This window comes from Emys orbicularis, chromosome 3 (assembly GCF_028017835.1).
Source record: "Emys orbicularis isolate rEmyOrb1 chromosome 3, rEmyOrb1.hap1, whole genome shotgun sequence".
NCBI classification, from domain to species: domain Eukaryota; kingdom Metazoa; phylum Chordata; order Testudines; family Emydidae; genus Emys; species Emys orbicularis.
In genome coordinates, this window is record NC_088685.1 from 175,447,839 (window position 1) to 175,474,407 (window position 26,569).

Consider the following 26,569-nt stretch of genomic DNA (forward strand, 5'->3'; position numbering starts at 1 on the left):
ACAGCAGCCTCATGGGTAAATTTCAGATTAAGTAGCGTACATACAGCTAGCGAGCACCAGTTGAGAGGTATGTCTTTTCGAAAGCTGGTGGAAGACAATTGTCTTACAGTGCTCCATCAGCAAGTGAAGACTCGGGGTATGTCTACACAGGCAGCTGGCAGGTGTTATTCCCAATGTGGGTAAATGTACGCGTACTAGGTCTGCTCAAACTAGTGCCTAAAAATCGCAGTGTGGCCACAGCAGCACGGGCAACAGTTTGGGCTAGCTGCCTGAGTACCAACCTGCCTGACCCCTTTGGTATGTACCTGGGCGGCTCAGCCAAACTGCTATTTGTAGGCATTTGTTTGAGCAGAGCTAGCTCATGTATGTCTACCTGAGCTGGGAATTACACCTCTCAGATGCCGTATAGATCTAGCATTAGGTGTGACTGCCAGATCCTCATATGGGGTATCATCAAACAATTACAATCCATATTCAATGGGGACCACATCCTGAAAAATCTTTCCTGAACCCTTTCCGGCCTTCAAACATTCCCCCCCGCGCCTCTCCCAGCACATCATCATAAGCAAGCTCCCCACACACCAAGTCAAAGCAGCACCTGACACTGTCTGAATAATAGATGCAAAACCCATAGACATTATCTTCACTGCTATGATGATCAGACCCCCCACCCCATGACATACCTTTCAAGATCTATGGTCTACATATACCTTTCATGTGTGGTGTACCTCATCCAGTGCACTAATTGCCCCAATAGCAACTATGTGGGTTAAATCAGACAATCACTATGCTCTCTTGAATGAATTCACACAGAAAAATGATAGAAGACAAAACCACCACATCACCTGTGGGTGAACACTTTTCACAAAGTGATCACTCTATATCTGACCTCTCGGTCCTCATCCTCAAAGAAAACCTGCACAGCACTTTCAAAAGATGAGCCTGGGACCTTAAATTCATAATGTTGCTAGAAACTAAAAATCATGGACTAAATAGAGACACTGGAACTATGGCTTGTTTCACCAATCTATAACCGTCTTCCCCCCACCTCAACTTTTTTGTCTTTTTCCCCCCAGACTGGAGAGATGTTAACGGCCACTTCACCTTGAATGCACTCTGGAAATATGTGTTATGCTAAACAATCTATTCCACCCTGTATTTAGCTGTGAGCTCTGAGTACATTTCCCAGATCTGACGAAGAGCTCTGTGTGGCTTGAAAGCTTGTCTCTCTCACCAACAGAAGTTGGTCCAATAAAAGATATTACCTCACCCACCTTGTCTCTCTAATGATCCCTCCACTAACATTCCCACACTTTCAGGTTTTGAGAGGGTGGAGTGAACAATCTCTTCTTCCTGGCTTCTTTTGGTGCTGTTCCTTAAAGCAGACATTAATAGGTTCATTAAATGTTGTGGTGTCTGTGTTCCCAAACCTGTGTGCTGGCAGATCCTTTTAATTATTTCTAGTGAGAAAATGCATAGGTGTATAAAATGGAACTGCAGTTAAGTTTGTGAGTGATCGGATTAGACTGTGTGAACTCAGCTGCTGAATATGGTCAATATCCTGATGTCAAATAGGTTGGATTATTCCATTTTAATTGGAAACTGCATCTCCTGTTGATTATTGTTTCATGATACACTACAGTAATTGTGTCCTTCAAAGATGAAAATTGGCACGTGTTAAGATTTGCCTTTACAGAAATTTGTTTTCCTAGGTTCCTGATCAGTACGGGACAATCAGAGCAGTAGCAGAAGGAAAAGCAGATCAGTTTTTAGTTGGCACTTCACGAAACTTTATTTTGCGGGGAACATTTAATGATGGTTTCCAAGTAGAGGTACAGGTGAGCACAATATTTTTCTTACTGCAAATTCAAACTTTTCCTCTGGTATGTTTTTTCTCTCAAGACCTAAATCAAGAGACTTTGCGGGAGGCAGGGTTACTGGTGTATGTCTTGGAACTATATTAAGTAAATAATGTGTTTCCTTTTCAGGGTCATACAGATGAACTCTGGGGTCTGGCAACACATCCCTTCAAAGATTTGTTGTTAACATGTGCTCAAGATAGGCAAGTTTGTATGTGGAACTCTGTGGACCACACACTAGAATGGACCAGGCTGCTAGATGTACGTGAGCTTTCTTCTAATGGCATTGAGTTTAAAAATAACAATCAGAGGGAAAGTACTGAAAATATATTTCAGAAACATTTGAAATTAACATATGTAGCTTATCCTCCACAAACAGGCAAAATGTGGGAAACTGTAGGATTAAAATGGCTAGCTGGAAGGTGTCCTGCCTCTGGAAAATATAAATATGGGTTTCAAATAACTCAGTAGTATCTAGCACCTTGGCTAATTTTAACAGTGAACTGTCAAGTGCTAAGGAAATTTAACTTGGGGACATGTGTGTGGAAACATCTTCCCCCAAAACACTCACTCTCAGAAACTGGGAAGGTGGGAGTTTGTATAATACTTGCATGAGCAAAGCTGTGAATGATGTGTTTAACTGAGGCTTTATTTTTCTTGTCTTGTCCTTTTTTTTTTTTTAAGTCAGTTCAAAGCTTTCTTGAATAGAACAGAAATATGTAAAAGATTCTATTCTTGTAAAAGTCTCCATCAGACCATTAAAAATAACAAGCTTAATAAGCATTGTTCTACGTTATACAATGACATTACTTAGTGATGGGAACCAGGACTCTGCTCATGAACCCAATTTTTTTTTCCATGAATAATCTTTGTACAGTCCGAACAAGAACTTTGAAAAAATTCAGAGTTTGGAATGCTCTGCTTTAGGAGTTTTCCCTTTTTTCTATATTTGTACATGATATACTGATTTATCTTCTCATATTACCCAGGTGATTGTAAGTTTTGTGGCAGAAACTTTGTCTTGTTGTTTGCCTGAAAGTCATGTGGCAATATATAACAAATAAATACCGTAATAATCAAAAGTGTGCTGTAAGTTAGACCTGGCCTTTCAGAATTGACTCCACTTTCCTTCTTTTGTTAGCTAATGTGAGACCTTTTAACATTGCTTAAATGTAAGGGAGGTTGTGAATATTAAAACATTTGATATTAAGTCATATAACTACACCTTTCTCTTGCAGGAACCAGGACACTGTGCTGATTTCCATCCAAGTGGAACAGTGGTAGCAATAGGAACACACTCAGGAAGGTAAATATATTTTGGTTTTGTTATGATGAAGGAAAGGAAGAGGGATGATGATCTTGAAGTGTAAAAGTGACCTGTAAAGGAATTTTAAATATTGTGTTTTAGGCCCTTTTTTCCTTCCTTATTATGTGTGAAGCTGGCCATCTTGAATGGTGGTGGTTAGGGTGGGGGAGAGGTTAAAGTTTTTTCAGATTTTTTTATTACCTTTAAAATATTTGAATTGTCAAGCCTGATATTTCCTGGCATTGAGAAGCAGTTCTTGGGAGGTGTGGAAGATGAGTGTTGTGAGCTGCCATACCTTAATTGAAAAGGTGAAACGTTGAAACTAAGACATTCTTTTCCCCTAATTTCACTTAGACATGGGAATGAATTGGTCACTAAAGAAAAAAATATTAAACAGCCTGCCTAAAAAATCTCTTCCTTCCACATTTGCTCATCTTTCACTCTCTTGAGATGTCCTAATTTCATTCATTCTCCAGTAGTCGCCGAATCTTGCAAGGAGTCAAGACTTGAATTTCTAAGGTTGTTTTTTTTTTCAATTAAAAAAATAAAAAAGCAGAATCATCCACCCCCTCTTTTTTTGGAGTCTGTGGGGGGGAACCCTTTCAAAACTTTTTTATATATTCTAAAGAAGCAAAGAAGGGAAAAGACCTTTTTCCTTTCACTCCTACCCTTTGCAGATCACTTTAAACTAATTCATAAGACAGGTGAATTATAGTACATCCTCCTTCTCCTCCTCCCAGCCACATACACTCCCTTCATATTGACCAGGAGAGCCTTTATCCCTAGGAAAGGAGGCAGGCTTAGTGCTTTGAACCTATCCAAAGAAAAGAGTGCTGCTTTGCACATTATTGTAACAGTACAGAGAATTAGCACAGTAAGGTAGTCCAGCCCTGTGTCACAGTTCAGCTTCATCATAATATCCTTGCATCACTAAAGGCTAGAGAGAGGTCCCGATCAAAATGCTGGATGCAAACGTTTCTCAGCTCTGGAGAAATTTGGCTCTAGATGCAAATCCAAACTCTCTGTGGCTCAAGGCAACTATAAGGCCTTGTCTTCTCAAGGGATTTTTGAGCTCAGAGAAAAGACTCTTGCATCCAACAGCGTTTTTACCACTGTGTCATTTAGACCTGGTTTGAGCAGGATTAGACAACCTACTGGTAAAATAACATGATCTGTTTTTTATTTAGCGTATGTCTATACTACAGTTGCTACAGCAGCACAGCTGTCGGGTAGACACTTATGATAGCACCACAAAGATTTTTTCCATCACTGTAGAAAATCTACCCCCTCAAAAGGCAGTAGCTAGGCTGACAGAAGAATTCTTCTGTTGACTTAGCTGCATCAACAGTGAGGGTTAGGTCGACCTAACTACATTGCACAGGGCATGACATTTTTCACAGGTCTGAGCAATGTAGCTAGGTCAACTTAAGTTTTAGGTGTAGACCAGGCCTTGGTCCACTTCATTGCTGTCACTTCAGCATAATTTTAAGTATTTAGGGCTTGGTCCTGAGAGGAACTGAGCACTTACAACTCCTATTGACTTCAGTGAGAACTGTGGGCACTCAGAACCTTTCCGAAACCTTCTCTAAGATCCTGATCCAACCCCTACTGAATGCAGTGGGAGTTCCATCAGGCAAGAAACCTCCTGTAATTTCCTGACAAAGATATAATTCATCTTCAGTTTGCTTGGTTTCCACTTCTTCCATGTGTTCGTACCTTTATCACCACTTTCTTGATATGGCTTTAAATTGACTTTAAAGTACTTCTTCCATACTTTATTTAATAGAGCAGAAGGGCTGGATCACAGGGCAAGAACTAAGTTACAAAAACAAGCCACAGCAAACCTACTGTACTAGTAATATTTGTGACAGAGAGAGCTAGAGCCATTGCAACTCTTAGGCATTCTTGAGGTCCACCTTAAACTTTGAACAAGAGTCCGATTGGATGGTCAAGCTGTGTAGTTTGGTGTTCACTGATTATTTTTTTTAAGTACCCTTCCCTGGTGCTGGTCTTCCAGGAAATCACGTCCACTATAACATTACTTGGTCCTATTGATGGTTAGAATCCTAATATCTGAAGAACAATATGAACTTTCTTCCTCCTCCTTCTTTTCCCTTCCTCAGTCAGAGATGGTGCATTGTTATCAACCGAGACATATTGTCAGACTTCTGGAATGGGTTTTCCCCTTCTCATTTCCCATCAGTCAGTATTTCAGCATCTTTTCTCCATTCAGACTATCTCTATGTCACCTGCTGCATGTATTGTTACCTGCTAATTTAAATATTCTCTTCATGTCCAATCATAATCCTGTCCATCAGATTGGAGAAAATTGATACTTTCATTCGTACCTCAGTTTTCTGCAACTGCACAGCTGAAAAAGTACAGATCCTGGTGATAGGAAATCCTGCTGAAAAATATATTTTCAAGTAATGTACAGACTACCATTCCATAGATTCTCTTGGGCTGACAAGATTATTATTCAAGGGGAAATAAAGCGCCATGTTGCTATTCATGTACTGCGCTTTGAGCACCATTGATCTAACCATTCAAAAGCTGAAAAAAACAGATAGAGCTTTCTTTAGAGGATCCAGACCTCTTTGAAAGCTACCAAGGACCTCATGAGAAAACTAAAAGGCAGAGAAGACCTACTGATCCAGATCCTCAGCTGAACTACATAAGTGTAGCTTCACTGAAGTCAACAAAGCTACATTGATTTGCACCAGCTGAGGATCTGGCCCCTGTGTTTAGCTACAGGAAGCTTTATCTCTTTGCTAGTTCATTGACAAAACTTGTAAGTTTTTATAGCCCATTACTAGACATTCATTGGCGTATCTTGCATCTACCAGATAGTTTTATGGAAATATGCAAACATTATAGCAAAAGATAATGTCCAGGGCCGGTGGAACCACTAGGCGAACTAAGCGGCCGCCTAGGGTGCCTAGTGGTTGAGGGCACCTAAAAGCCCGCTCAGGCGAGGAGGTGGAGTGGAGGTGAGCTGGGGCGGGGGGGCGCAGGGAGGGCCGCCTGCAGTAACGGGGGGGTGCACAGGGGAACCGCTCCCCGCCCCAGATCACCTCCACTCTGCCTCCTCCGCTGAGCACACAGCCCCCACTCTAAGTCTCCTCCAATCGGCGCCGCAAGCCTGGGAGGGGAGGAGAATTAGAGCGGCGCCGGCGTGCTCAGCGGAGGAGGCGGGGCGGGCTCCCCAGGTGGGGTTAGCTTCCGCGGGGGGGCTCCCTGGGCGGGGTTAGCTGCAGAGGGGGGGTAGTTGCAGGGGGGGGGGCTCCCTGGGCAGGGTGGGCGGGCTCCCCGGGTGGCGGATGGGATTAGCTGCCGCGGGGGAGGGGCTCCTCTGGTGGGGGGTGGGGGACGTGGTTAGCTGCCGCGGGGAGGTGGGGCTAGCTGGGGGGAGGGGTGGCGCAAGGTGGAAGTTTCGCCTAGAGCGCGAAACTTCCTTGCACTGATAATGTCCATTCTTCTGTGCTACCCACTCTCTGTATCTTACTTTATTTCTGTTGACTCATAATTTCGCCAGTAATCCTGTGAGTCTACCGAGGTAAATTGCCAGCAGTCATGTACTGTGCCATGGGTGCCCTACCTGGTGGAGTTCGTTTTATTTCTCTAGCTGTGGAGCTGTTCTCCATCTTCTTTTTCCAAGAGCGGTATTTTGTTCTTTTCTTTTCCAACAGAGAAAAACCTTGTGTCTGGAGAAAGGAAATTCGTTTCAAGTGTTTGGGGGCAGGACCTAGAGATTAAAAATGCCACAGTATGTGCAAGGTGCTTCCATCAGTTCATAAACAAGTTAGGCATGATATCTGCAGTAACAAGTGGGAGAAATCCTTGGTGAAAATCAGCAAAGGCCAAAGACCTACGGTTTTGTCTATGGCTCAGGAATATTTGTCTGTTGTTTTAATCTGGTCTACAGATCAGAAGTCTAAGAGTTCACTTGGCAGACAGTCCTCGCATTTCACAGCCCAGTAGAACTTTACAGGGCTGGCTGCCATCTGCTTGCTGCATACATTCATTTGGAAATGAGACCCCCTCCGAGAACTTGTAGTCCTAAGGTAGAACCCAGCTGTATTTGGTAGACTGGAAACACATTTCATGGAGACTGACTCTCTCACTGGCAATTACTGTACATTCACTGCTAGACTGGGAGAGCTATGATAGTGTGTCTATGACTAAAGCTTGTGGAAGTACAATGAACTAACTAAATTAGGTCTGACCAGCACTTTCCTCCCAAATTCATAGTTTGTCATACTGCACTGACTAGTATTACAGTTTGGTGCTAATAATCTAGTCTGCTGTTTGCATCATGATTGTACCTCACTCTGAAGAAGAAAAAGATTCCAGAGAAATAGGCAGCATATTACATAAGAGTATCTCTGGTGCCAGATAAAGTTGAATGTATTAAAGGTACACAAGATGTGCATTGCAGCCTCCTTTCTCTACACTTTCAGTAAATTAGATTTTGTGCACCGCTTTTGTAGATGTGTGTTTCTAGTGGTGCAATTTGATGTAACCCGCTTCGAAATTAGTGTGCTTTGATTTACTCCTGTGAACTTATGGTGTGTGGCAGCAGGGCCACATGGACACTTAGTGCATTGCAGTCTAATACAAAGTAAATTTATACACCCGGCTTGTGGCGCACACTAGCTGTTCGTCTAGAAAAGCCATGAGGCTTTTATGGTATTTGAAGTTTTAAGTAATTGACATTGACTAGATGGCACTCAGGCCTCAAGATTTGATGTTTTGGGATATGGCAGGGTAGTAAAACATTTTGATGGGACTAATACAGATGCTTTCAGGATCAACCAACTTTACTAAGAACTGGTCCTGGGCCATTGTTTAAAAAGATGTTTTAATTCCCAAATCCCAGCACCACTGCCCACCTGAATCTAGCAGCCACCTCCCTAAACACTATCACCCACCTGTCCCCTAATATTACCCAGTAAGACCATTCACCAGCATTCAGAGCCAGCAATCTGGTGCACGTCCCTCAGCACTTGGGAGAGTTTAGTAAGGAGGTTGCCTGCCTGCCTGCCTTAGGGTACGTCTATACTTACCTCCGGGTTCGGCGGTAAGCAATTGATCTTCTGGGATCGATTTAGCGCGTCTAGTCTAGACGCGCTAAATCGATCCCGGAAGTGCTCGCCGTCGACACCGGTACTCCTGCTCCGCGAGAGGAGTACGCGGAGTCAACGGGGGAGCCTGCCTGCCGCGTGTGGACCCGCGGTAAGTACCTTGTAGTTCGAACTAAGATACTTCGACTTCAGCTACGTTATTCACGTAGCTGAAGTTGCGTATCTTAGTTCGAACTGAGGGGTTAGTGTGGACCAGCCCTTAGTAAAGAAGTAGGTTTGCTCTGGCTCATTCTTGTAACTCAGTCCTTGCCCTGTGATCCAGCATCCTGCCTCTTTTTATTAAAAAAGGAAATGGACTCACCTTCTCTTTCCATGTCAGACAATTAGACAATTAGTTTCTCATTGCCGTGCACATGCTAGAAGTGTCCTGTAGGAGAGACACGTGTAAAGTGAGGCCTTTCTCTTCCATTGGATTGCTCACACAGGAAGAGGTGTAGCAGCCATCTGGACTGAAACAAAGAAGAGACCTGATTCACCATTGGTTTTGGTAGAGTTGCACCAGCATAAAACTGGACTAATGTGCTGTTGAATCAGCCCCAAGGAATCTAGTGCAAAGTGTTTCAGACTAATGTATTTATTTATCATGAAAATATGCTAATTCTCAACCCACTGAAGACTGCCGTTGTATATCTCATGTTCCTGTGGGCTTCCATCAGCGTGTATCATATAGCAGAGTTACTATTAGGAGTCGCTCTTTCTCTCCCATTGGAGACAAGGGCACAGTTTTCTCCCTCCCTGTTAACAAATGTCCCTTTCCCTACCTCAGCTGTCACACAAGTGTAGGAAAGTAGCATTTTGAGTTGAGTTAATGCTGTGGCAGGAGCAGGCAAGGGGGTGGGAATGAAATTCAGTACCAGAGCAGCAATTTGAAATATCTGATTCACCCAGTTATCCTGAAAAATCTGTGTACAGCTCGTAAGTAAGCAGAGTTGGCTTTTTGCATTATATTAGAGTGATATTCTTGAGCGTGGTTTCTGTTGCTGTCTAATGAAAACTTTTTAAGCCATTTTTCCACCAGTTCCATCCATCTTACATACAGAGCATTCAACAGGCTGTGGCATATTGAGCTGTTTTGTTATTTTCAGGTGGTCCCCTAATCACAAATTGATTTAAAACTATTTGGACTAAGCCATTTTCCAGATACCTGGGTTTCAGACTCTGGATTAATAAAATAGAATTGATGTTTCTTCTATCAAATTTAATTGTGTGTACTGTTGATCCTGGAATTTATTTTAAGTTCTTTTAAGTTTCTTTTGGAATGCCCTGTATTAATTTCTATAATATATAATATGAAAATGATGGACTAGATGTCTCTGAATAAATTTGTTCCATTTTATTTATACATTATGTAATGTGTATGTAACTGTATATTATGTTAAATGAAAAAAATTACCTTTAGTGCAATGTTATAGTTGTGAGATTGACTTCAAATGTCAGAAAAATTACAGAAGTGAAAGTTATCTCAAAATTAACTTAACCAAGTGGCACATCTTATATTTTTATGCTATCGTCGGCGATCCCTCGAGGTTGAGGATGATCTCTTTCACAGGTTTTATTTTTCATGGGTCCTTTGGTGACTGAGGAGTCCGATTCTTGAGTCACAGGCTCACTGGCAGACATTGCAGGTGGTGTTGGAAGACAGGGTAGGGCCACGATTGCTGTGTGACAGTTGTCTTTCCTTTCTTTTCTGGCGTTTTTCTGCAGCCAGGCCAAGGCAATTTTCCTCAAATGTCGACGCTCCCTCTCCCTCTCTGACAAGTCTTTGCCAGTTATCCCTATTCTGGGCTGCTGTCTCCCAGTGTGTGGTGTCGATGCCACATCTCTTGATGTTTATCTTTAGTCTTTAAAATGTTACTTTTGGCCTCCGTGTTTCCTTTCTCCTTTGGTGAGTTGGGCGTACAGTAGTTGTTTTGGTAAGCGTACATTAGGCATGCACACACAGTGCCTGCTCCACCTCAGCTGGTGCTGGATAATCAGAGCCTCAACACTAAAGATGTTGGCCTCTGTGAGGACACTGACATTAGTGCGATGACCCTCCCACTTTATGTTGAGGATCTTCCGAAGAAAGTGCTGGTGCTGGCGTTCCAGGTTTTTCAGGTGTTTTCTGTAGGTCACCCAAGTCTCACAGCCATAGAAGAGAGTTGGGATTACCACCGCTTTATAAACTAAAAGTCTAGTATGTGTTCTGATGTTGTGATTGTTGAACACCGAGTGAGACAGTCTGCCAAAGGCAAGGCTGGCACAATGAATTCTGTGCTGAATCTCGACGTCTGTTCTACCCTCTGTGAGAGATGGCTGCCAAGATAGGCAAAGTATTCTGCATTTTCCAGTTCTTCTTTGTCAATATAGATCTTCCTTAGTGGGTCTGATGATTGACCAGGGACTGGCTGGTGGAGAACTTTTGTTTTGCCGATGTTCAGAGTTAGCGGTAGGCTTTTGTAAGCTTCAGAGAAGCAATTGAGGGCTGTTTGTAGATCCTTCTTTGAGTGGGCAACTACAGCACAATCATCTGTGTACTGGCGTTCTGTTATTGTTGCTGTTATTACTTTAGTTCTGGCATGGAGACGAGAAAGGTTGAAGAGGTTGCCGTCAGTCCGATATTGGATGCCATTGTCCTGTGGTAGATGGTCTTGGGTTAATGTTTTCACAGTTGCTTAGAAAATGGAGAAAAGGGTGGGTGCCAGCACACAGCCTTGTTTTACGCCAGTTTGGATGACAAAGGGCTCGGAGGTAGAGCCGCCTCACAGGATGGAGGCAGTCATCTGGTCATGGAGGAGTTTTACAATGGTGATACATTTGCTTGGGCAGCCAAATTTTGACATGATTTTCCACAGAGCCTCGCGGTTCACAGAGTCTAAGGGCAGGTCTACACTAACCCCCCAATTCGAACTAAGGTACGCAACTTCAGCTACCTGAATAACGTAGCTGAAGTTCGAAGTACCTTAGTTCGAACTTACCTCCGTCCAGACGCGGCAGGCAGGCTCCCCCATCGACTTCGCGTACTCCTCTCGCCGAGCTGGAGTACCGCAGTCGACGGCGAGCACTTCCGGGTTCGACTTATCGAGTCCAGACAAGACGCGATAAGTCGAACCCAGAAGTTCGATTTGCTTGCCGCCGAACTACCGGGTAAGTGTATACCTACCCTAAGGCTTTGGTCAGATCGATAAAGGCCACATACAGCTCCTAGTGTTGTTCTTGACATTCTTCCTGGATCTGCCTGGCTGGAAAATCATGTCAGTTGTGCCTTGTGATGGTCTGAAGCCACACTGGGACTCTGGAAATACTACTACTGCAAGAGGGAGCAGGCGATTCAGTAAGATTCTAGCAAGAATCTTCCTAGAGATGGAGAGGAGGGCAATGAGTTGATAGTTGCCACAGTTGGCCCTGTCTCCCTTTTGAAAATGGTGACAATGTTAGCATTATGTAAGTCAGCAGGGATTTCTTCTGTGCGCTAGATTTTGAGGAGCAGCAAGTGAAGCTAGTGTTTCTCCCCCCACTCTCAGTACTTCAGCTGGTATGCCATCAGGACCTGGTGCTTTGTTTGTTTAATTGCTTTGCAGACCTCCTCAGGTGTTGGTGGGTTGGCAAGAGTTTTCCAGATTGGGTGCTGAGGGATGGAGTCAGTGGTGTCGTCCGTCACAATCGATTCTCAATTTAGAAGCTTTTGGTAGTGTTCCTTCCAGCGCTCTTTGATGGATTCGTTATCTTTAAGAAGGGGACTACCATCTTCAGATCTCAGAGATGTGAGGCCACATGAGCTTTGTCCGTACAGAGTCTTTGTCTCACAAAAAAGCTCCGCTTATCATGTCTGTCAGCGAATGTTTGGATTTCTTTTGTTTTGTCCTCCCATCATTTGTTTTTGATTTCTTGGATTCTCCTTTGAACTTCAGCTTTGAGCTGATGGAAAGAGCTCTGCTTCTGACTGGATAGTGGTTGGTTTTGCCAGTCACAGAAAATTTTTCTCTTCTGGTCCAAAATGGCTGTAATCTCAATGTTGTTGTTGTCAAACCAGTCCTGATGGCAGCAGGTAGCAAGGCCAATGCATTCCTCGCAAACCTCATGGATGGTCTGTTTTAGGGCTTCCCCGTCTTCTTTGACACTTGTGTTGTCATTTCCAGGTGGCGAGTTTTTCACTGAGGAGCGTTTGGAAGTTCTCTTGGTGCACTGAGGATTGAAGTCTTTGGATGTTGTATTGCCATCTGTGTGATTTGGATTGCTTTCTATGTTTCGGTGCAATCCTGATGGACATGACTGACCTCACCAGGCAGTGGTCAGTTCAGCAGTCATCGGCTTCTCTCATGATATGGGTGATTTGGACATCTCTTAGATCCTGTGTTCTTATGATGACATAGTCTAGGAGGTGCCACTATTTTGAGTGGGGATGTTGCCAAGTTGTTTTGTACTTGTTGCTTTGTCTGAAGATTGTATTTGTGATCACAAGGTCATGCTCTGCACATTTGCTGAGTAGAAGGATGCCATTGGAATTGGTCTTGCCCACTCCTTCCTTCCCAATAGTGCTATTCCATACATTAGAATCTCGGCCAACTCTTGCCTTAAAGTCCCCTAAAAGGATTATCTTATCCATTTTTGGAATGAATGACAAAATTTTATCAAGGTCAGTGTATAAGGATTCCTTCTGTTCTTCAGCATCAAGAGTTGGTGCATATGCACTGATGATAGTGGCAAATGACTTATTGACCAATTGGATGCAGAGGGTCATAAGATGCTCATTGATGTCAACGGGGAGCTCAGTCAGGTGGTTGACTAGAAGGTTTTTTATTGCAAACCCAACACCGTGGATTCGCCTGTTGCTTGCTGGTTTTCTTTTCCAGAAGAAAATGTAACCATCGCCCTCTTCCCTCAAGTGGCCTTCATCTGCATGTCTTGTTTCGCTGAGAGCAGCGATGTCGATGTTGTACCTCGAGAGTTCTCGGGCAGCAATTGCTTGTTCTGCGTTTGGGTCTTTCACCTTTTGATTCGTCTAGTAGGGTATGGACATTCCAAGTTGTAAGAAACATTTTTGTTTTTCCACCACATTGGGAGTGATCCCTCTGGACGCGGTTATCCAGTCAGGTATGGTGGGATAGCCCATGTTTGGGGTACCTTTTCTAGCCCCTTCTCCGTATGAGGTGAGCAGAGGGGTTCCTGAAAAGGCCTGCTCAGTCATGACCGCTGCTGCTGAAAATGCTCCCCTACCCAGTCCAGGGGCACATGATGACCATCTTGAGATCACTGCCTGCATGTAGGTCTCTGACTAGGGACTCCTGGTGATCACTTCACCTATTCCCGTCGCCACTCACCCATCGCCTCAGGATTTTTATGGGGAGGGGGAGGGAAAAAGTTCTTCCTGTGAAAGAAGCCTGCATGTGAATAGTTTAATGTGGGGGAGCTGATGTGCGCCAGCAACCACACACATCTTGGTGGAAGAGGCATCTGTGTTCAGTGGCAAGGAAGTCCAAGACAAACGGGGCTTTCTACTCCATTGGAGCCTTCGTCCGCCTTTGCAGCCACTGAGAGGTGATCCTGCTTCATCAGCCTATTCTGCCATTGAGGTCTTCTGCTGGGTTGTGTTGTGCTGGGTTGCACTTTGGTACATCGCCTTCGACCTTACCGCCATGGGTGACCCTACCAGGAGTACAGGAGTCCAGACGGCATCGCTCTTAGGGTCTTAAGCAAGCTTCTCCACCATGTCAAAGTGGCAGCCCAAGGAGGAGTTTTATGCTATACATTAATAACAAAGGATACCGTTTTCCTAATTCTAATTATATTATCAGAAACTTGGATGGTATAGACAAGAATATATATATAACAAGAATGTTGCCTAAGCTGCCTGCAGTTTCCATCTTCAGCCATTAGAACTGACTCTGCCGCTTGTGCTGCATGTGGAAGTCATGGCTGCTGCCTGCAGTACCAAGACATCCCTGTGAGGTCTGGAAGGGGCAGGGCCTATACCTGGTATAGACCAATAGGAAATGACCACGCTTGCAGAACAAGGAGATAGTAAGGGAGGAATTGTGATTCAGAGATACCTCTCTCAATCACAGTGCCTCTTGAGACTACTAGAGTAGTGCAGTTTATGCCCTTTGCTCAGGGCTTGCCTACAGTCACAGTCTAGCCCTTGGTTAACAGGCCATTTACATTCCTGGCTGTAGACCTATTCATCTTGAAGTAAAACTTCTAAATTCCTTGAACCAACTACCTAGCTTCACACTGGCATACAGTGTGTATGTGTTTAAGTGTGGAGCTGTAGATTTAATGACATTTCTCTACTGGGCATGCTCAGTACTGGAGCTGACCAGATTATTTACAGTAAATAATATAGGTGGTGATATTTTGCCTTTTTCTCTTTTGAAATCCTTTCAATTGAATTCAGTTCAGGTTTGCAATGAAAATTCTCAAATTTATTCATTACTCCGAATTCTTTCTGAACTGCCCCACTGAATAATCTTGGTCTACAGATTATTCAAATATTTAACATACAATATCACAGTAGAAGATACAGTTTGCGAATCACACTGTAACTTATGCTATTTACAAAACTAATAAACGTCATGGATTTTGAAGTGTATATTCAATCATATTAGTAAAATTCAATTTGTGCTGTATTTAATTAGTTACATAGGTCACCTATTCTGGTACAGAAGGAATGCCAGGTAATTTATATAGTTAATTTACTTGGGGTAAATTGTGAATTTTTCTGTTTGAATCTATAATTTAAATATTCACAGAAAGTAAAGATGAAGGATGGCAGAAAATATCAAATCAGAATTCACTTTCTACCTCAAATGGGTATTTGCAGATGCTTTTCCCCCCACTACTTACTCGTCTCCATTCTGTATGCAAGTTTCAATTCAGGTTTTTAAATCAAAGCCACTTTTTCTAAATAAGCAAAAAGCACTAGTTTCAAACTTCAGCTGAACAGAGAAAAGTATGGACTCAAAAATGACTGCAGAGATTTTGTTCAAATTTTCCAGAAGAATTCATCTGCAGGTAGAGACCAAGGATGGAAAATTTCAGGCCCAAATGTGAATTTTTCAGAAAGTATGTGAAAAGGTGAGATTATAATTGAAGCTGTTTTGCAACCTAAAATATAGTGGGCTCTAGCAGGGACCTGCTGTAGTCACATTGTATGTCCACCAGCATGTGTATCATCTACATTACATGATATGCTAATAACTACTCTATATTCAAGAATATATATAGTGGTATTTTGGCATGCTTGTATATCTGTCACTGGAATATACATCACTTTGTAAACCCAGAAACCAAAGAGAAAATGTTTAATTAAAACAAGTTAATACAATACATTGAAAAGATAGCATGCTAATAAGCAGTGCGATAGAATGCAGTGATCATTCGTTTTTACTTTTTTTTGGTTTTGTTTAAGTAGAAGTAACACTCACTAGAACTCTCTTCTTAACAGGTGGTTTGTTTTGGATGCAGAAACAAGAGACCTGGTTTCAATACACACTGATGGTAATGAACAGCTTTCAGTGATGCGCTACTCAGTAGGTAGGCAAATTTCCTGTGTATTCTGGGCACTTCATTGTAATTGCATGTTTTAATTCCAATAAAATAGGTGTTTTTCCTGCACTTCTCTGGAGCTGTTAAGTTATTAATGTGTTACACTCATCAAATTACCCTCCAATAATAAGGAACTGCAGAGCTTTTAAAAAAATTGCTTAAGATCATTAACAAAATATGTGTAAATTAACAATTACAGCTTCATTTGCATTTTGCCTGCACTGGAATTCACAGTTTTATATTTGCTGTTCTATCTCTGCAAACATCACTGTTGCCTAACACGGCACCCATTGTATAGGTGGTTGTGATGTGATGTCATCATTTCTTTCAGGGGAATTCAGTAACTCTAAACTGAATGTAAAGGTAAGGTAAATGAAGCAAGGAAAGCTTGATTTTAAGATGTATTTGTAACTTTTTAAGTGTGCCCGAATATTCTTTGAATGTTTTAAGATCTTAAACAGTTTTTATTGTAATTATTATTCACTTAAGTTTTAAAATGTATTAATACAAAAACAATACAGTTAAATTCAGGTGTCTCTCTCAAACTAAAGGCCATTTGCTATTAATTATTTGTGTAAGATTATGTGGAAAGGTATCCTCTTACTGAATAAAACCCAAGGTCATCATAGGAGAGTCTGACAAACAGGCAGTAGTTGAATCCTCTCTTCTGACTGGATGGAAGAGAAGTCTGACAAGCCTGTTTCATGTTTGCTGTTGTATAACGTGCCAGGTAAATTGGGCAAAACTTACCTCTACTGCTGCCCTATTTACCAACAACAGCATTTCATTTCAGAGCACTCACATTCATTGGTGCTACAGAGGAGTTTGATCATGTTCGAAGGCAGTGAAATGGTTAATAGTACCATGGACCTTTATTGTTATTAGAAAACAGCTTGTAATGTTTAAATACTGTGCTAAGGTGACTTTGTTGAAGATGTTGTGAAGTTAGCCTCTGATTAGCATTGATTCATGTGTAATAACTTTACATTTTTTAAAAAATAAACTGTTCTTTGGAGATAATCTCCAGTGACTCACAAAACTCAGAACTTTAGGGGCTGCACGTTGTCAGCCGTTATCAGAAGTCCAGTGCAAACCTGAGGATTCATTAGCTAGCCTAGTTCCCTGTCCAATGGTAGCCCTGTTTATCCAAGACATAGTGGGAAGCAAACTCACTTACCCCATAATCACAACCACCATGAAAATAGGGGGGGAAATAGGAGACCAATTGGAAAGCAGTATAGTATATTTTATATTTAATGGAGATATCTATCTCCTAGAACTGGAAGGGACCTTGAAAGGTCATTGAGTCCAGCCCCCTGCCTTCACTAGCAGGACCAAGTACTGATTGTGCCCCAGATCCCTAAGTGGCCCCCTCAAGGATTGAACTCACAATCCTGGGTTTAGCAGGCCAATGCTCACACCTCTGAGCTATCCCTCCCTGGTAAGTCTAACATCTGTACCAGGCAAATTAGTCGAAACAATAGTTAAGAATAAAATTGTCCAACACATAGAAAAACATAAACTGTTGAGCAATAGTCAACATGGTTTCTGTAAAGGGAAATCGTGTTTTACTAATCTATTAGAATTCTTTGAAGGGGTCAACAAACATGTGGACAAGGGGGATCCAGTGGACATAGTGTACTTAGATTTCCAGAAAGTCTTTGACAAGGTCCCTCACCAAAGGCTCTTATGTAAATTAAGCTGCCATGGGATAAAAGGGAAGGTCCTTTCATGGATTGAGAACTGGTTAAAAGACAGGGAACAAAGGGTAGGAATTAATGGTAAATTCTCAGAATGGAGAGGGGTAACTAGTGGTGTTCCCCAAGGATCAGTCCTCGGACCGATCCTATTCAACTTATTCATAAATGATCTGGAGAAAGGGGTAAACAGTGAGGTGGCAAAGTTTACAGATGATACTAAACTGCTAAAGATAGTTAAGACCAAAGCAGACTGTGAAGAACTTCAAAAAGATCTCACAAAACTAAGTGATTGGGCAACAAAATGGCAAATGAAATTTAATGTGGATAAATGTAAAGTAATGCACATTGGAAAAAATAACCCCAACTATACATACAATATGATGGGGGCTAATTTAGCTACAACAAGTCAGGAAAAAGATCTTGGAGTCATCGTGGATAGTTCTCTGAAAATGTCCATGTAGTGTGCAGAGGCGGTCAAAAAAGCAAACAGGATGTTAGGAATCATTAAAAAGGGGATAGAGAATAAGACTGAGAATATATTATTGCCCTTATATAAATCGATGGTACGCCCTCATCTCGAATATTGCGTACAGATGTGGTCTCCTCATCTCAAAAAAGATATACTGGCACTAGAAAAGGTTCAGAAAAGGGCAACTAAAATGATTGAGGAGAGATTAAAGAGGCTAGGACTCTTCAGCTTGGAAAAGAGGAGACTAAGGGGGGATATGATAGAGGTATATAAAATCATGAGTGATGTGGAGAAAGTGGATAAGGAAAAGTTATTTACTTATTCCCATAATACAAGAACTAGGGGTCATCAAATGAAATTAATAGGCAGCAGGTTTAAAACAAATAAAAGGAAGTTCTTCTTCATGCAGCGCACAGTCAACTTGTGGAACTCCTTACCTGAGGAGGTTGTGAAGGCTAGGACTATAACAGAGTTTAAAAGAGAACTGGATAAATTCATGGTGGTTAAGTCCATTAATGGCTATTAGCCAGGACGGGTAAGGAATGGTGTCCCTAGCCTCTGTCTGTCAGAGGATGGAGATGGATGGCAGGAGAGAGATCACTTGATCATTGCCTGTTAGGTTCACTCCCTCTGGGGCACCTGGCATTGGCCACTGGGCTAGATGGACCTTTGGTCTGGGCTAGATGGACCTTTGGTCTGACCCGGTACAGCCTTTCTTATGTTCTTATGTTATAGTTAGTTACATGCCCTTGGGTTCTAGCTCATTCACAATTGTATGATTGATGATAATGCATTGGTATTAAATATGAACTCATTCCAGTTCAGAAAACAGTATGTTAACATTATTATCTTTTAAACTTCAATTGTAGATGGCACGTTACTTGCAGTAGGATCCCATGACAACTTCATTTACCTCTACATAGTGACAGAAAATGGAAGGAAGTATAGCAGATATGGAAAGTGCACTGTAAGTTCTTATACAGCTGTGTATAATGATAGACTCTACCTTTTGGTAGCAATGTTTAACTTTTTTAGTGTTGGATCCATCTCTATAGATTAACAATAGTGACAATTTCCTTTTTATTTTTGACAGTCAGTATCTTTCACTGGTTTTAAATGTAAATATGATTTGTAGCAAGAAATTATTAACAGAACGAGGTGAAGCCCATTGCCTATAGTGTCAGTTGCTTTTTAGACATGACTCATTATTTTTTCTTTCAACTCAGAAGCTATCCATCTGATGCAAAAGCTATCTTGTGTTTATACAAAGAATGTCCTTCTTGGAGGTGTTGGAAGTTCAGCATTTGTTTCTTTTCTACTGATATAGTATCCCTGCCCTTTTATAAATCTCCTTGGCATGTCTTTGAGCAACATTATTAGATAATGTAGTTAATGAGTTGCATTATTTCATAAAAATGCTATCAGTCTGATGATAAAGACCAGCTTTCATGCATACAATAACAGTGCACTGATAATATATAACTGTACATAAAACAGTATCTGTCTAGGATCAGGAGAATCAATTTGGAGATCTCTAACTATTATTCCTATTATAACATTTTAAAATAGGGAACTATTACTATCTAGGGATGAAATTCTAACCTGGTGTAAACAAGTGTAATTCCAGTGAACTTCATGGCATTGTATCTCTCTAAACCTAGTCTGAATTTGTCCCTCAGTGCTGAATAGTCATCTACCATTTACAGACCCACCGAGTACAAAAGCAAAATATTATGAGTAAAAGACTGATCCTTAAATTTGGTTTATCCTAATTCTTCTTCGAGTAGATGCAGCCCTGTATTCTGCTTCCTTCCTGCATAGGCGTGTGCACGCCTAGTGCACCGGAACCAGAGTACTTTGCCTAACAGTACCCATAGAGGCAGCACTCGTGCCCTGTGACCATAGACCGTCCCCTGGCCATATGAGGGTGGTGCCACCCCAATTCCCTGAGTTCCTTTTCACCTCCCGTGGCTGGAATAGATGATCTGTGTGGTGTTTCTCACCTCATGCTTTGAGCCTCAGTTCCTGAGAGAATTGTCTTGTATATAGTAGTTAGTAATACCTTAGGTTAAGTTTAGAGTTAGTTTAGTATTAATTAGAGCAGTTGGCTGCCCTGTGTGGTGCCCTCACCAGGGTTCAAGCATTGTCTGTCGTGTGTGGAGGGGCCATCCCAATAGTGATCCCCACATGAGGTGCTTGTTGTGCCTCGGTGAGGGACATACTAAAGAGCAGTGTTCCATCTGCATTATTCACTAAGAGGAGTCAGGTGGCAAGAGACTGGCGGCTGAAGCAGCACCTAGTGGAGCAGGCCATGAGGCCCACTTCAGCCCCAAGGCCCTTGTCTGATCAGCGGTTGCCTTCAGCTCTGGCAAATGATGCCACTCCATGCTTGGGCTCTGCCATTTCCCTCAAGAGGAAGAGGGGTCATTCCCCCTTCCCTGGGAAGATGTCCCACACAATGAATCAGGACCATTCCAGGACTTGGGGAGACTTATCCTCGTCTCCTAAGAGGAGTGCTGCCTGGCACCGTGCTCCCTCTGACATGCGGGATGGAGCAGGTCCTTCTACTGCTCCCCGATACCACTCTGAGATCAGCCAGAGCCCATACGGTCGGCTCCAGTTCCAGCCATGGGGTGTCCATTGAGTCCAGAACTGATGAAATTGCCACTAGTGCCAACTATCTTCGCACCAGTGGCATACCAGGCAGCATGAGACCTATTTTGCCTCTCAGACCCGGACTCTCCACTGGTACAAGAGTTTGCTGCTGCCATGGCTTCTACCACCTCATCCTCCATTGTACCTTTGGTACCTTCTGGCCATGTGACAGAACTACTGGGCTTTTTGATATGGGTGTTAGCCTGGGGACTTCATCCAAAGCTGGGTTGTTTCCAGGACATCCTGGAGTATTTGTTACATCTTCAGTCTCCTGGTCTTTTTTCTTAGTTCACTGAGAGTCCACCTGATGGTGATTTAGGCATTTTATCTGCTCATCTATGGGAAGTTGGTGGCAGTAAGGTTCTTGAAAGGAGTCACTTGTCTCCACCGGCTGGTAAAAGAGCCTTTGTGGGACCATAATACTGTCTTTGACACAAGACAGAAAGGTGTTGCTATAACATCTGCAAGGAGAGTGAGGGAGTTGCAGCTTTTATGGTGGAGCCCCATTACACACAATTTGCTAAAGACAAAGTACCCCTGTGGCCAACCCCAAGTTTTTATCTTAAGTGGTTTCCCAGTAACACCTGAACCAAGCTGTGTATTTACCAGTGTTCTTCCCTAAGCAGCATTCAACACCAGAGATCAATATCTTCACACACTGGATGTCAGGCGATGTTTAGCTTTTTATCTAGCTAGGACCAAATCATTCCATTACTCGTCTCGTTTGTTTGTCTCATATGCAGACTGAATGAAGGATCAAGCAGTCTCTTCTGAGTCTATGTCCAGGTGGATAACTTCCTGAATCATAGCAGCATATGAATTAGCCCAGGCTACACCCCCCTCAAAGGGTGTGAGCTCATCCCAAAAGAGCCCAGGCAATGCTGATGGCATTCCTAGGTGGCATTTCTATATTAGACATTTGCAGGGCTGCCACATGGTCCTCTGTGCATACTTTTACAAACCACTGTGCCACTCCTGCTGCATCCAGATCAGACGCAAACTTTGGGAATGCAATCCTGAAGTCCTTGTTTAAATAAATTCCAAGCCCCACCTCCTACGAATACCGCTCATGAATCACCTAAGTAGAACACACAACTGCATCTACTCAAAGAAAAAAAAGTGGTTACCTGCCTGTAACTGTTGTCCTTTGAGATGTGATGCAGATGTGTATTCCACGACCCACCTGCCGTCTGACATTTGATGCAAAGGAAAAGAGGGGGTCAGAGTGATGCTGCCCTTATATGGCCAGGGGAGGGGCTAAGGCGGCAGGGTGTGAACATCACCACTACAGGTACTGCTAGTCAAAGTTCCAGCTCCGGTGGTGCACACACCTTAGTAGTAACTATAAGTAGTATACACATCTGCATCACATCAAAAGAACAGTTACAAATAGGTCACAGAGGTTTTTTTCTGAGTTTCTTAGACCCTTTAACATGGCTGAGACTGAAACTGCTCTTGATGAGAAGCAGCAATTTCAAAACATAGCGTAGGTTTATTTTACTCAAGTCTGAATTTAAGACTATGGTAATAGAATGCTGTCTTTTCTGTGTGAGTGTGTATGTGTACGTACAGTAATAGGGACTTGATCCCTGATTGGGGCTTTTAGGTGATACCACAACAAAAATAATAAATAAAACCTTTTTAAATGTTTAAAGTTAAAATAACAAGGATACAGTCCGTATTTTAGACATATTTGCAACATTTTATGTATTTTAATAAGTTGTATATTTTGTTTTACAAGTATAAGAAAGCTTCTCAAACTGCTACATCAATTTGAAATATTTGTTTCAGATTTGGGGGATGGGGAAAAATTATCCCTGGGATAAGACTATATGCCTAACTCATGCCCAAAATAAATGTGCCAGGTAGAGTTTGTTATTGAAATATAATATTTGTAGTAGAAAAACTGAGCAAATCTTAATGGGTATTATGCATGCCCTTCAGTAATAGACACTGCATCTTTCCTGAGATGTGTTGTTATTAACTAGGGATGTTCAGCTGAGATAGGTTATGTATTTCTAATCATCTGGACTATAGGAAGCACAAGAAGCCTAAGGACTTGTTACATAGTCAGTGAGTGGTATATCCCAGACTATAAAAGAATGTCCTCCCAGTTCTCTGCTCTAATCAGCAGACAACACTGTATTAGCCACAAGTTTCAGCTATTGAAGCAAATGTATATACAGTATCTGTTGGCCCCTTGTGAAGAAATTTTAAATTGGGGGGGGGAGGAGAAAGAGATTGTCTGCTATTAATATATTTTTCTTTGAAAAGAGACTGAGACTCTTTAATGTTATAATCTCATTGAATTTCACTTTCTTTTGAATAAGTACAAGATCCTAACACACAAAGTTTAATACTTTGTTACGGAAGACAGAAGTCAGTCAATGATGTTGATGTATGGTCACTGTTGTATTTACAATTCAGCATCCATTATGGCTCTGTTATCTTCCAAATTTCCCCAGGGCGTGGGTGTGTGGGTGTGTACACATACATGTACAGAGAGAGAGAAGATCTCTTAACAAAATCTTTTCTAGTTCACCTTTTGACTTAGGCAATATTATCCAGTCATTTATCCACTAGATATTCAGGTCTGCTTGAGAAAGAGAGAAGTCTTGCTACTAGATAGTTGTTGCCAGGGCCAGCTCCAGGCACCAGCCAACCAAGCACGTGCTTGGGGCGGCCCCTGAGAAGGGGCGGCCAATGTTGGGGGGGCACTCGCGGTGGGGGGGGGTTTCGGCGGGGCGGCGCTCGAGGGTTTTTTCTTTTGTTTTTTCCGGCCGGGCATCGTGGGGGGTGTTTCGGCAGCACATTAAGAACCTCGGATTTCTTTCAGCTATGCTATTTCCACGGAAAGTCATGTTTTGCATGTTATTTGACTGTTTCAGCTGCATAACTTCTGCAGCCTGCGCCCTTATTTATTCCACAGTCATTTTGCAACTGCAGCACATGATCTTGTAATTACAAAAGCTCAGTTCCCTCTTAGCAGGGCTTCTATGCCTCTTTCGGCTTGTGCAGAATGCAGCAGCACATTGGCTCACTGGACTGAGCAACCAGCCTATGATCATATTACATGCATCCTGTATTCCTCTACGCTGGCTGCCAGCAAAGTGGTGGATTGATATTAAGCTGGTATTTAACAGGGAGGTATCTGGTTATGTTCAAGACTTTGAGCCCCTTCCTGGCTAGTATATGTCCTCTGGCACCAACTTTGGGGGGGGGAAGGGAGTACTACTGTTATACCATATCCTGGCAGGTGATCCCCAGGTTATACAAGTAATTCCTTCTGGCAATCAACCACCATTCATTTCTTCCAGCTGGTAAACATTGTTTAAATCCACCCAGAAGTGTTTTTATATTTGAACTAGGGCTGTCAATTAATCGCAGTTAACTCACGCGATTAACTCAAAAAAATTAATCGTGATTAATCGCACTTATAACAATAGAATACCAACTGAAATTTATTTAATATTATTGGATTTTTTTCTACATTTTCAATATTGATTTCATTTACAACACAGAATGTAAAGTGCACGGTTCTCACTTTATATTATTATTTTTGATTACAAATATATGCACTGTAAAAATGATAAACAAAAGAAATAGTATTTTTCAATTCACCTCATACAAGTACTGTAGTGCAATCTCTTTATTGTGAAAATGTAACTTAGAAATGTAGATTTTTTTTTGGTTACATAATTGCACTCAAAAACAAAACAATGTAAAACTTCAGAGCCTACAAGTCCACTCAGTCCTACTTCTTATTCTTCCAATCGCTAAGACAAAGAAGTTTGTTTACATTGATGGGAGATACTGCTGCCGGCTTCTTATTTACAATGTCACCTGAAAGTGAGAACAGGCATTCGCATGGCACTTTTGTAGCTGGCGTTGCAAGGTATTTACATGCCAGATATGCTAAACATTTTATGCCCCTTCATGCTTTGGCCACCATTCCAGAGAATATACTTCCATGCTGATGATGCTCGTTAAAAAAATAATCCGTAAATTAAATTTGTGACTGTACTCCTTGACAGCCCTAATTTGAACCAGTGTCAGCCCATGTGTAATACCCCCATCCTCCAGCACTTTGTATCTTTCCAGTTGTGAGAATTTTTTCCATTATTCATGAGCGGGTAGTATCCCCTTACTGGGAGAATATACTGGTTAGAAATACTATTAGCCTTTAATAGGTAGAATTTCTGATTATCCAAAGATATCATTTCAGTTCATGCAGCTGTCTGAAGAGCTGCGATGAGCCCATCACAGGACTGGACAGCCCCATGAAATAGAGAGGAGGCACTATATAATTGGTATGATAGCAACAAGCTAGCAGTTTTACATTACTTTTTGTAAAACTTCCACTTTTTCCATAGCTGAGAGGCTAAAAGTTGCTGGTTGCTGAGCAATTAGATAGAGAGGTACATGTAAGCTGATAAGTAACAGTCAGCATGGATTTGTCAAGAGCAAATTGTGTCAACCAACCTAATAGCTTTCTTTGACAGGGTAACAAGCCTTGTGGATGGGAGGAAGAGGTAGATGTGGTATATCTAGACTTTAGTAAGACATGACCGTCTCATAAACTAGGGAAATACAACCTAGATGGAGCTACTATAAGGTGGGTGCATAACTGGGTGGAAAACTGTTCCCAGAGAGTAGCTATGTGTGATTCACAGTCAAGCTGGAAAGGCATATCAAGTGGGGTCCCCCAGGGATCAGTTCTGGGTCCAATTTTGTTCAATAGCTTCATCAATGATTTAGATAATGGCATAGTACACTTATAGTTTGTGGATGATAACAAGCTGGGAGGGGTTGCAAGTGCTTTGGAGGATAGGATAAAAATTCAAAATGGTCCGGACAAACTGGAGAAATGGTCTGAAGTAAATAGGATGAAATTCAAAAAGGACAAATGCAGGAAGGAACAATCAGTTGCACACATACAAGATGGAAAATGACTGCCTAGGAAGGAGTACTGCAGAAAGGGATCTGGGGTCATAGTAGATCACAAGCTAAATATGAGTCAATAGTGTATCGCTGTTGCAAAAAAAGTAAACATCATTCCTGGATGTATTAGCAGGAGTGTTGTAAGCAAGACACCAGGAGTAATCCTTCCGCTTTACTCCGTGCTAATTAGTCCTCAATTGGAGTTTTGTGTCCAGTTCTGGGTGCCTCATTTCAGGAAAGATGTGGACAAGTTAGAGAAATTCCAGAGAAGAACAACCAAAATGATTAAAGTTCATAAAACATGACCTATGAGAGAAGATTGAAAAAATTGGGTTTGTTTAGTCTGGAGGAGAAGACTGAGGGGGACATGATAACAATTTTCAAGTACATAAAAGTTTGTTAGAAGGAAGAGGGAGAAAAAAATTTCTCCTTAACCTCTAAGGATAGGACAAGAAGCAATGGGCTTAAATTGCAGCAAGGGCAGTTTAGGTTGTACATTAGGAAAAACTTCCTAACAGTCAGGGTGGTTAAGCACTGGAATAAATTGCCTAGGGAAGTTGTGGAATCTCCATCATTGGAAATTTTTAAGAACAGGTTAGATAAACACCTGTCAGGAATGGTCTACATCAGTGCTTCTCAAATTTTGTACTGGTGACCCCTTTCACATAGCAAGCTTGTGAGTGTGACACCCACCCCCCTTATAAATTAAAAACACTTTTTTATATATTTAACACCATTATAAATGCTGGAGGCGAAGCGGGGTTTGGGTGGAGGCTGACAGCTCGCGACCCCCCATGTAATAACCTCGCGACCTGCTGAAGGGTCTAGATAATATTTAGTCCTGTCATGAGTGCAGGGGGCTGGAGTAGATGACCTGTCGAGGTCCCTTTCAGTCCTATGTAGAACCAAATCATCTCTGAATCACCCTGACAGCATCCTAATTAAGCAATATTTCTATCCATGCTGTACAT

At 42.1% G+C, this 26,569-nt stretch overlaps 1 protein-coding gene across 2 annotated transcripts in view; it reads left to right on the forward strand.

Moving 5' to 3' along the window:
- Positions 1-26,569, forward strand: part of EML4 (EMAP like 4) — a 156,444-nt gene that overhangs the window by 115,766 nt on the left and 14,109 nt on the right. For both annotated transcript variants that reach the window (XM_065402276.1, XM_065402277.1), the window contains 5 exons: positions 1,713-1,838; positions 1,989-2,120; positions 3,098-3,165; positions 15,733-15,821; positions 18,872-18,969. In XM_065402276.1, coding sequence (XP_065258348.1) covers positions 1,713-1,838; positions 1,989-2,120; positions 3,098-3,165; positions 15,733-15,821; positions 18,872-18,969 — 513 coding nt within the window. The remainder of the gene's footprint in view (positions 1-1,712; positions 1,839-1,988; positions 2,121-3,097; positions 3,166-15,732; positions 15,822-18,871; positions 18,970-26,569) is intronic.